General features: G+C 58.9%; 1 protein-coding gene across 3 annotated transcripts in view; it reads right to left on the reverse strand.

Moving 5' to 3' along the window:
• Nucleotides 1-11,871, reverse strand: part of ADAMTSL2 (ADAMTS-like 2) — a 42,026-nt gene that overhangs the window by 3,038 nt on the left and 27,117 nt on the right. For all 3 annotated transcript variants that reach the window (XM_011965333.1, XM_011965326.1, XM_011965340.1), the window contains exons 12-17: nt 9,937-10,034; nt 5,627-5,753; nt 4,195-4,408; nt 3,926-4,081; nt 3,118-3,288; nt 2,210-2,386 (exon numbers count right to left, since the gene is read on the reverse strand). In XM_011965333.1, the coding sequence (XP_011820723.1) occupies nt 2,210-2,386; nt 3,118-3,288; nt 3,926-4,081; nt 4,195-4,408; nt 5,627-5,753; nt 9,937-10,034 (943 nt within the window). The remainder of the gene's footprint in view (nt 1-2,209; nt 2,387-3,117; nt 3,289-3,925; nt 4,082-4,194; nt 4,409-5,626; nt 5,754-9,936; nt 10,035-11,871) is intronic.

Raw genomic sequence — 11,871 nt, forward strand, 5'->3', positions numbered from 1 at the left:
TGCCATGGCTCATCACCCTCTGGGGTCCCCCCTTCATGGCTTCATGGTCTCCCCGTGCCATGGCTCATCACCCTCTGGGGTTCCCCCTTCATGGCTTCATGGTCTCCCCTTGCCATGGCTCATCACCCTCTGGGGTCCCCCCTTCATGGCTTCATGGCCCCCCATGCCATGGCTCATCACCCAGCAAGGTACCTGCACCGAGTGGGTCCCAGCTTCCTGGCCCCACAGTGGCCCCCCATCTGAAGCTAGTGCTCTTCCCAAACTACAGACCTGGGCTGACTCCCTGGGGCCCTGGAACCCCAGTCAGCCCCCCTGCCCCTTCCCACTCTTCCCTCCCACCGGGCTTAGCCTTTCCAGAAGGAGCCTTCATGACCCAGCACACTGTGGTCTCTCCGGCTGACTCCCAGCAAAAGCCGGCTCACCCTTCAGGTCCTGGCTCTGCCCAGGCCTCCCCCGGGAAGCCCCAGGCCCACACTTAGCCTTTCCCCTCCTCACTTGGGTGTCCTTTGGTGGGCAACAGGGAATGAGTGAGTGGGTGTTCTCCCTCCTGAATAAGCATGTGTGCAATAGGGCAGGCAGAGGCCCTGGGGGATCAGGGTGGAGGCCAGACACCACCCAGCGTGCACGGAGAGCCTGGGGCCTGGCGAGGGCCCAGGACCTGGACCCCAATCTCTGAGCAGGGCCACACTGGGGTCCCCGCTCACTCCTCACACACTCTTGGACTCTCTGCCTTGAACTCATAAGGTTTAGGATTTGGCACCCACCCGCCACAGTGACCAAGACATAGAGCCCTCGGGTACCAGGGCCTGAGACACAGTGGGGGCACTTCACCATGAACGTTCCAGGCCCCAAGTCCCATCTGACACCCCTATTTTGTCGCCTGGGTATTCAGAGTTGGCCCATGAGGAAACTGAGGCTACAGGTAGCTGGAGACCCCAGGTAAACAGCCTGGCTATGGCAGCCCCTGCCCAGTGATTCCCAGATACCCTCTGGACACTCCCAGGTTCCCCTCTCAGAAGCTCATGGCATCGCCAGGTGGGAGGGGCTGGGACTGGCGCCAGGGCTGGCGCTACTGTGAAAGGGGCATGGAGGGCTGACGTGTCACAGCCGATGTGAGTTATTCAAGCTGGAGTCTAGACGGGACTGCCTCCGTGGGGCCCAGAAGGTGGAGGGGCACCCACCGGCACAGGGCAGGGCTCTGGAGTCTCCTGGAGGCCCCACAGGAAGTGGCACAGCAGGGGAAAACAGCAGGGAGGTGAAAGTAACCTGTTTGCTCTGCAAGACAACTGGGGGTGAGGGGGCGCCCAGTTTGCCACCCCCTCTGTGAAACCAGGGCTGCCCACCCACCTCAGGGCTCCCTGCCCAGGGCCCCTCAGGATGAGCTGGTCCAGGCCCCCCTTCCCTTGCAGATGCCACACCCCACCTAGGTTTCACTCTAAGGCCATGGACAGGCCTGGCCTCCAATGTCTGCTACAGCCCCCAGTAACTGTGGGACCCTGAGTGGGCCAGAGAGTTCTCTGAACTTCAGTTTCTTCCTCTGAGGAATGGGGAAAAGGACCCCCTCTCAGGGCACTACTGGGAGAGAGGAGACCCTTCCGGCAAAGAGCTGGGCCAGGGTGGCCACACACGCCTCAAGGCCCCAGGATAGGAGGGCTCTCCTCCCCTCTACAAAGACAGCCAAGATCTCAGCTCTGTCCTGCCTGACATCCTGACGCTGGGGCATTCTGGGGGCCCAAGAGTCAAAGAATCTCGGAGGGGCCAGACCTGTGCAGGAAACTTACTGCCCTTTCCTCTGTCCCCACCGGTGTCCTGACCTGGGGTGCGTGTGTATTACTGTCTCCCTTAATCCCAAGCTCCTGCCTTGGCTGTGGCTCCCGGGGGCCAACCCTGTGTGTGCCTCAGCCCAATCTGCTCCTCCCGCCCACCTGGGGCCTGTCTATCCCGTGGTGTCAGGCGCATGGGCTGCCAGGCGCAGGATGAGTGCCACAGGGATCCCAGGGACAAGATCAGAGAAGGCTTCCCGGAGGTGCTGGCTCTGGCACCAGCTGACGTGGTGGAGTTGAGCAGCCTTCCCGGGAAGGAAGGCCCTCACAGAGGCTGTCGGGGAGGGAGGAGCGGGAAGCACTTAAGGAGCCTTGAGGCAGGAGGGGCGGGATCAAAATTCAGGTCTGGCCTCAGGCAGCCTCAGAGGGGCCGGCGGGGAGCTCACCTCTGACCACGGGCTGGTGTACCACTTGAAGCAGGGCCTCTCGAAACACGTGCTCTCCTCGGCAGGCTTCTTGGCGAGCCCACACTCGGGGCCGCTGCGCGTCTGCGGCTTCCCGTTGGCCAGCTCCATGCAGAGCACCAGCCGCTTCTTGACCCCGCGCCCACAGGTGGTGTTGCACTGAGGCCGGGGCAGAGGGAGCGGGTCAGCGCCAGGGCCCAGCAGGACCCTATACAGGGCCCACGGCGACTCTGGTGACAACGGTCTGGTCAATAGCAATTGGGTGAGAATGCTCCAATGCATCACAAACTGGCTGAGAACTCTCTGTTCGATAACCATTTGGCCCCAAATGGATTTGATCAAAAGCAATTTAGCACAAAACCATCTGTTTTGAAACAAATTGGCTAATGACAATTTGGCCAATGATGATTTGGCCAAAATCAATTTAGCAGAAAACAATTTGGCCCGAGATTATCTGGTTTAGTGATCTGCCTCGAGCTGCCTGGAGCAACTCGTCTGAAATGGCAAGTTGATGACGACGACAGGTGGGCGGGGAAGACACACTGGTCATGATCAAAGGTTGCACAGGCCCCTGGGCCAGGAGCAGGCAGCCGGAACAACCCCCGTCCTTAGCTTTCTGCATCCCAGGGACTTGGGGGCCCAGGCTGGGGACAATGCCAATTCTGCACACACCACTGAGCCATGCGAAATTGGGATCTGGGGACTTGAAAGGTGTTTTCCTACCTTTTAAGCCTTTCGTATTCGAAACTAATTTTTAGGGAATGGTCCCTCATAATTTGCAATGAATTCCTCTTTTCCACCCATCTGTGGTCCCAGCCACCTGGCTCTCCTCTCCGGCCAAATGTTCTCCAGACACCGGGAGGCCCTTCAGCGGGCTCTGGGGCACTCACCCGCTCCCAGTCCTGGGCCAGCCAGTGGGCGGGACAGTTTTTGTCCCCACAGGGGTGGATGGCCAGAGGCTTGGTCTCCATCTGGCACTGGGACTCAGGTACCACTCGTCCGTCGCTGGTCTTGCAGTACACGTGCCTGATGGTGCGGCCTTGCCCGCAGCTTCCACTGCACTGCAGGGGAGAGGACAGGCAGGGGACATCGAGTGAGAGGCAGCCACGCCAGGAGGGGCCCTGGATGTCAGTCCCAAGGGAGAGGAGTGGCTCCCAGGCAGTGTCGAAGCGGTTGCCATGGTAACCGCTTTTTAAATAACATTTTCTGTTCTAATTACAGAAATAATGCATGCTTGATGAAAAGCACACAGAGAAAAGCACACTTAAAAAGATCTGTGCACCCACCACCCAGAGGCGACCCCAGCTAGCATCTGAGTATCTCTGTCGATGAGAGAGACAGAGACAGGGAAAGAGACAGAGACAGACACAGAGAGACAGAGATAGGGGAGACAGAGAGACTCGGAGACAAACAGAGACAGAGAGACAGAGACAGACAGAGGAACAGAGACACAGACACAGACAGGGAGATAACGGCAGAGAGACACAGAGAGATAAACAGGTGATAGAGGGAAGGTGATGCTGGTCACGTGTTTGGAGAGAAGTTTTGATTCCTATGGGTAACATGGGAGAAGGCTGGTTGGACATTCTTCACCTCACACCCTTGCCTCGGCAAAAATGGAAACGGAGGCACATCAAGGCAAAGCTCTGGGTCCCCTCACCAGCTGCACGCCCAGCCACCCCTCAGTGCAGGCCTCACCGGTCCCCAGTCGGAGACAGTCCACTGCCGGTCACAGGGCGGGCCCGTGCAGTTCTTCTCCCCTACAGGCCTGGTGTTGGGGTCACACAGCTTCTCATCCTCTGAGCAGCGGATGTCCCTGGTCACCACACTGCGCTCCCCACACTTGGCAGTGCACTGTGGCAGCAGGGGGAGGGGGTGGGGGGGTGGTGAAAGTGTAGCCACCTCCATTTCCCAAGCCCAGCTCCCCAGCTCTTCCTGACCCCCGGCTTGCTCCCGCAGGCACTCACCTCGGACCACTCTGACATCTCCCACTGGGGCCCGCAGGCGGGGTTCCGGCAGGTCTTTCGTTCCTCAGGCCGCACGGCCTCGGCTGCCTCGCACAGGTCGCTGTACACGGAGCTGTCGAAGCCGGGCGAGAGCATCTTCCAGCAGCGCACGACGCGGAACTGGTAGCCCTCTCCGCAGGTGCGCGAACACTCGCTCCAGCTGCTCGTCTCCCACCTGCCCCGGGAGCAGATGGCCTTCAACGATCCCCCCATGGCGACTGGGACCCCATGCAACCCACACCCCTAGAGACAACACGGTTCCTCCCTCCCTCCCCTATGTGGTCCAAAACCACATGCCACAAGCTAAGCTGGACAGGAAGGAGGGTGTCGAGGCCCAAGGGTGCAGGCTGGGCCATGACGGCCCCGGAGGTCTTCAGGGAGCACCTTAGCAAGGTGGTTGGCGGGTGCCCTGAGTGTGGGCTCGGCATTCCTGCCCCTTTGTGCCCTGCTGTGTCACACAGGTGGCTGTGCTCCCATGGGACTCTGACGAGGGTGGAAGTGAGCAGAAGGCACATTTCTGGATCTGTGTCCAGAAAGGGGGCCTGGCCAGCGTGCTGGGGAAAGACCTCGTTCCCCTCAGCCTGAGCTGGGAGGGGTTATGAACAAGACTTGGAAGTCTTCCAAGCAGATAGACTTGGAATAAGAGGTCCAAAGCTGATGGGCTCTGAGCGGAAGGACAGGGCCTGCTGGACCCCACCCCTGGGCCAGGCTTAGCAGCATTCTGGAGACCCTGGGCGTTCTGCCCTTCCCAGAAAGGAGCAAACGTGCAGGATGCGGGAGGCCCTGGATGGAGCAGCCCAGAAAAGAAGAGGCAGTGTGGCTGTGCGCAGGGAGCAGAAGGGCTCAGCCTCCAAGGAGCGTGGGATCCTCGTCGGTGGAGGCCGGCACCCTCAGGCTCATCTGGGGACCCCACTTGTCACTAGGGGTAGGATGCACTCAGCTCAGTCTGACTGCGTCCACAAGGCAGGAGACGAGGCCCACGGCTCAAGAAAATAGGCCTCCACCCACATCCAAGGGACAGTCAATAGGCATGGAATCGTGGAAATAATCCCTTTAGGTTTCTAAAAATCCTAGATGTGCCAAGCAGACCTGGTGGGGCAAAGATATCTCTGTAATATGGGGTACTGTTGAGAATGGTTTCTAAATCTATGGTGGCAAGCATTTATGGAGCACCTACTGTATACGAGGCACAGTGACAGATTAAACTGCAACTCCTGGGAAGACACAGGTGGTCTCTGAGAGGTGAGGTCTCTATGCCCCTCCTCAAAGCACCCCCACGGTCCTGCACACGAAGCACCTCTATGGGGCAGCGGGGTAAGTCTGATTGCTTCTCTGGGCAGAGCCCTGCACACCCCCTTCCAACCCCCTGCCCAGGGCCCCCGGTGGCAGGTACCTGGGCTGGCACTCCCTCCCGGCGCAGAACTCGTGGACAGGCTCGGGACGAGTCAGGGCATCGCAGTAGCTGTCATCCACCTCGACCCCATCGTAGCGGACACACATGGCGTACGTAGACATGACCCCTGGGTTCGGGACAGGGGAGGGCCTGTAAGCCATGCTGGCACCTCGGAGCCCAGGAGACAGGCCTCAGGACTTGGGGCAAGTCACCTGACCTCCAGCTCAGCTTTCTGGCTTGGGGATCAGTCACAGCTTGTGGAACTGCAGCATTAGAGCAGCACTGTGGGTTTAAGCTGTGTGGGTCCGAGCTCTTCTCTTTGCACCCTGACCCCGCCCCACCCATCCCGGCTGGGCTCCCAGTTCCCACGTCACGGAGTCCGGGCTTTGAGTCCACTCCAGCTGGCCCCCGTGGAGGTGCAGAGGCAAACACAGTCAGGTGTCCCCCATCGCCAGGCGTTCAGCAACCACTCATCGCTGGGTGGACGGGCAGGTGGGAGTGAAACCTGACCACTCCAGCCCCGTCAGCCCCCTCAGAGGTCATGGTGGGGGCTTGGGTGCGCCCTGCCCTCTATGGCATGCCCCAGACTTAGCAAGCGTCATCTTGAACTTTATTTTTTTGAGATGGAGCCTCACTCCGTGGCCCAGGCTGGAGTGCAATGGTGCAATCTCAGCTCACTGCAACCTCCCCCTCCTGGGTTCAAGCAATTCTCCTGCCTCAGCCTCCTGAGTAGCTGGGATTACAGGGACCTGTCATCACGCCCGGCTAATTTGTGTATTTTCGTAGAGAGAGGGTTTCACCATGTTGGTCAGGCTGGTCTTGAACTCCTAACCTCAGGTGATCTGCCTGCCTCGGCCTCCCACAGTGCTGGGATGACAGGCGTGAGCCACCATGCCAGGCCTGAACTTTCTTTAATCATCACTGTGTGCCTGTCTTTGCTGGTGCCCCGTACTCTGTAATCCCATCGGGGGACAGTGGGTGACAGGCAGCCCTCCCCTAGCAGTGCCACTTCCTTGACCACATCTCCACCTTTTGCTTCTTTTGTCCTCGCCCTGACACCCTCACCTGGTACCGAACTGCCACACAGGCCCAGCTCCCTGCCCAGGAGCAGGATGATGCTGGGAGAGCCGGCAGCAGTGGGAATGGCCTTGGGCTGGGGTTAGGGTTTGCTGCTTCTGCTGTGCGTGCGTGTGTGTGTGTGTGTGTGTGTGTGTGTGTGTGTGTGTGGCCACCGGAGACAGACCCAGCCTTCCGGGATGACGGGCATCATGGAACGGTCTTGGCTGCAGCTGCCAGTTCCCCCAGAAGGAAATCGGTTTCCCCATACCCAGAGAGCCCAGCCACCCAGCGGCGCGTGTCTGCAGGCCAGCGGCTCCTGCCTCTCCAAGCCCCAGCCCTGGATGGAACGAAACAGCCTGGGAAGCAGCCGACAACGGGATTTTTTCTTTTTTCCGTCAAGGACGAGCCAGGCTGCAATCACGGTTCCTCTCCCGCCAGAGCTGGGCCGTGCAGCCTTTAGCCTTCTCTGAGGGGGAGGCAGGCTTCCCGGCCAGGTCTGCTCGGAATGTTCCAGGCCTCAGAGACACCCGCTCTGGGGCCCAGCGAGGTGCGGGGCTGGGGACTTGCAGACCATCGCCAAGTGCCTGGTTATTCATTCGCTCCTCGTCATGGAGTGGAAACGCGGCAGGCCTTGGTCAAGAGAGACTGGAATCCAAGTCCCAGCTCAGTGCCTCCCTGGGGTGACGTGACCGTGACCAGACTCCAGGCCTCAGCATGCTCCTTCCCAAAATGAGAACCTTCCAGAGAGTCGGTGAGAATCCAGTGCCAGGATGCTTTTCCTGGGCACCCTCTTCATGACACCCATCTCGAAAAGGGTGCTTTTCAAACCCCCTGAGCCACAGAACCCCTCCCTGAAACAAAAGAAAGGGGAGGATGAAGCCTGGGGGCTGCGGGATCCGCTGTCCTCACCACGGTGCCCTGGAGCACCAAAGGGCAGCAGACACTTCCGCCTGTGACCCAAGCTGAGGCCAAACTCACGCCCCTCTGTTGCTATGGCTCCAAAAGAGTGTCTTCAAAGAAAAATCTAAAAGCAAGCCTCCCCACCGTGGCCAAAGCTCAGGGCAGGCTGACCCGCCCCACTGATGGCACTGCCCTGTGCCTGGGTTCTTGCGAAGCACAGGATGGAGGGTGCGCCAATGACCATCCATGAGACATCCACACGGACACAACCTATGAAAAGGGTGGACCCTGACTCTGTTATTTCTGCCCAGTGCCATTCAGCACCTCCCACAGTGACAGGGAACTCTCCCTCCCTCCTGCCCTCCCTCTCTCTCTTTCTTTTTCTTTCTCTCTCTCTCTCTGTCTCTCTCTCTCTCTCTCTGTCTCTCTGGGTGGCTCACTTCCATTTCTGAACAGCCTCCTCTAAAGCAGGCTTCCTTCTTCCAAAGCCAAAACCTGTCTTTCTGATTTCCTGTTGTCCTCTGCCCCTCTGCACCTTGGGCCACGCTGCACAGACCCAGTCCAGCCCCCTCCCTGCCATTCTCTGGGTGTTGGGAGACGGTGCTGTGTTCTCCCTGGGGACGTCTTCCACACAGGGCTGCCCATCAGGCCCCTCGCCACCGAGGCTGCCTCACCCTGCAGACATCTCGAGCGACATCCCCTCCCCAGCCAGCGATGTGTCTGGGAGGAATCACAGATGTTTGCAGACACTTAGTGACAACGCCCACAGGCTTGACACTTACTGACAACGCCCACACGCTTGGAGTCCCCTGGCCGGGAAGTGTTGGGGAACTCAGGGCAGGTCCGCAAAGGACTTGGCAAAGCAGACCCCCCTGCTGACACCCCACCACCAAACTCAGCTACCCTCGGGGCCTGCCCGGAAGGCAGGTCACACGGCTCACTTCCGAGGCCAGCTGCTCCTGGGCATGGTGGAAGCCGCACCCTGCGTCAGGTGGTGGCAGCCACCCTCAGCACAGCAGCATCCACTGACCTCTGACCAGGAGAGGCTATTTCTTGTTTCATGTGGATCCCCACAACCCACCTTTGACATAAATATGTGTCCCAGTTCACCTGTGGAAAATGGGGGCTCAGAAGGATTTGGCAATTTGCCCAGGGCCCGTGGTGTGGTCAACCAGGCGGTGCAAGCCTGGCCAAGCCGGGTGCTCACCACACCGCCCACAGCACTTGTTTTCCCTCCAGAATGCCAGGCGCAGGGGCAAACACAGCATGCCCGGTGGCTATGCCCTGCTTGGGGGCTCATATAACAGGAGACGGAGCCCTTTCTTCAGCCCCAGAGAGGCAAGGCCAGTGTGAGCAGAGCCTGTGTGGTCGCCCCAGCCCCTCCCCCTCTCGGACCCATCTCCTGAGATGCCAGCAGGGCTGCAGAGGGGGCGGCCAAGCTTAGACTGCCCAGCTGCATGGAATCCTCACTGGCCAGAGACTGTAAGGGCATCAAATGCCCTGGCAAATAGGGGGCACTGGGGCGGGGCCAGGAGCATCAAACCTTTTGAGGGGCAGCTGGGTGTCCTCTACATCCAAACATGAAGCCCCAAGAATAGATAAAATGTGACCTCACAGCCAGCACTGGGGTCTCCCTACCACATTTTCTCCCCTGTCAATGCCCCTGTATCCTGGTCCCGGGTTTGACATCCGACCTTGTGGCATCCCCCAGGGGAGGGTACCAGAGTGGGCAGCAGAGGCAGCTCCAGCTCCCAGCAGCTGTGGCCAGTGTCTCAGGGCGATGGTGGCTGTGCAGCCAGACAGCTGTGGGTTCAAATCCCAGCTCAGCTCTTACTAACCACACACATCTGTCTGTCCAGGAACCACTGCAGAGGGTCTTTTTCCCCTCCTAACTCCTCCCCTGCTGATGAGGTCCTAGAAATTGCCTACTTCCCTTCATCATAGATCACAGGGGCCTGTGACTCCCTTACTATGTTTGCTGGAAGCAAAAGTAAAATCTCTGCTACCTAAGATTTCTTACTTTTAACCCAAAGTAAAAACTTTTAACCCTAACAAAACATGGTATCACTGGCAACAGACAAGGGATCATTGGTGGTAGACTGGGTGACCCCCTGGGGGCCTGGACCCGACCACGGTCTAGCACACTGTGAGAACGAGGGTGGCCTCACCAGACACCCAAACTCCTATCACGCCACACCGCCCCCAAGTCAGGAGGCCACCAGACAAGCACCCTGAGGGCAGTTTGGGGTTGTAAGCTAGTGGGTGGGCCCGACAGCCCCAGCCTGCATCTGTGGAAATGGATTCAGGGCAGTTGCTGCCCCTTGGCACCCATGGCACCCGTGACCCAGTACCTGTGGTGCAGGTGGCACTGCAGGGCTCATGGGATGAGAGCTTCCACCGGTACATGTCCGCGGGACTCACGCCTTGCTTGCGCGCCTTGGGCCTGGTCCTGAAAGCGAGATCAAGCAGAGAAGGCGATGAGACGCTCCACGCCTCACCGGCGGGCTCTGGCTTTTCAGGTGAGTGTGTTTTCTTTGGAGAGTATGTTCACCTGAAGCACACACCTGTCGGCCCCAGGCCGACTCTCCACCCGCTACAGTCAGAGTTCCCACTGTCTGAAGTGGAACGGATGAGGCGCCCCCGGAGAGGCACATTTTAGGATTGAACAGACATTGTTTTCCATCTCAATAACTGCATGGGAGCTGCCCAAGTTCCTTCTGGGGGGCAGGATGGCCTGAGAATTTGGGGCCCCCAGCACTGTAGTTGCTCCTGCACACACGCAGGCTTCTCGATATCACCTTCTCACATCAGCTAGTGGGTTCCTTCTTCCCACCGGGGAGGGGATCTCAGAAGATGTCTTATGTGCTAAGAATGTTCCAGAATTCTCTCCCACCCCCTCCTCCAGCTGGGACTCTGATGGAATGGGGGACACTAGGCATCCAGCTTCCAATTATCAAAATTAAAAAGCTCGGCTGCTGGCAGAGGTGTGGCCACAGCCTACAGTGCAATTCGGGTTGGCCATGGCTGCACAGACCTGCTGGGGTTGGGGGAGGCACGCTGGGTCCCAGCCAGTCACCAGCTATGATTCTTGGCTGGAGCCTACGCAGCCAAAGCCAACTATTGTTAGGACTGTTTGCTTCTTTGAACCAGTAGGTGTGCCTGGGCCCAAGCTCCACATCCAATGTGCAGGCTGATTCTGGACTCGGCAGGGGAGGAGGGAAGCAGAGGCAGAGGCAGCTCCACAGCCTGGGCATCTGCTCTGGGACACTGCCATGGAGTCCCGCCGCCTCCGAGCCAGAAAAGGGGTGAGGCCAAGCCAGCACGGTGGACAGCAGGTCCTTCGAGCTTCGACTTTTTAAACAGGACAGTGCAGCAGGTGGCCCTGCCCAACTGGCTCCACTTTCCTCTGGGCCCAGAGGGACTGGCTAGAGATGACCCCGAGCTGCCATACGTCACTGGGATGAAATGTGGGCCGGGTCACAGGTCCTTCTTCGGGACCTTCCGTCACCTGGGGGTGGTCAGGCTTAGAGCACTATATTCAGAAAGACTTTCGGATTGACTCTGTGACAGAGACATGCGTTTGGATTGAACGGGGAGTTTACAATGTGTTAGGCAAGTGGGTGAGGATTGCTCTTCTGTTTTGCTTGGACTGGAATGGGAGGATCCCGAAGCCAGGCAGAACTTTTGGGGATGAACGTTGCCTTGACCACACATCTGAGGCCCCAGGAATGATCTACCCACAGGAGCTTCAGCAGTGAGTTCACCGGTGTGGTTCCCTAAACTCAGGGAGGGAGAAGACGAGTGAAGGGAGAAGGGATGAGGACCAAAGCCCAGGAAGGGCAGCGGGCTGGTGGCTGATCTGCTTGTCTCTTCAAAGCCTCCCTCACCTGGGAGCTTCAAGCCAGGAGAGTCTGTCCCAGCCCATCCTGGGGCTCCAGGGGAAGGAGAGAGTGCCTTCTCCTCCCTCTTTAAAACTTAAAGCTTGAAAAACGGGGGTGGGGCCAGGCACGGTGACTCACGCCTGTAATCCCAGCACTTTGGGAGGCCAAGGCGGGTGGATCACGAGGTCAGGAGATCGAGACCATCCTGACTAACACGGTGAAACCCCATCTCTACTAAAAATACAAAAAAAATTCACCGGGCGTGGTGCCGGGCGTCTATAGTCCCAGCTACTCGGGAGGCTGAGGCAGGAGAATGGCTTGAACCCGGGAGGCGGAGCTTGCAGTGAGCTGAGATGGCACCACTGCACTCCAGCCTGGGCAACAGAGCGAGACTCCGTCTCAAAA

The sequence above is a fragment of the Mandrillus leucophaeus genome, unplaced genomic scaffold, assembly GCF_000951045.1.
Source record: "Mandrillus leucophaeus isolate KB7577 unplaced genomic scaffold, Mleu.le_1.0 Scaffold1183, whole genome shotgun sequence".
Taxonomy (NCBI): Eukaryota; Metazoa; Chordata; class Mammalia; order Primates; family Cercopithecidae; genus Mandrillus; species Mandrillus leucophaeus.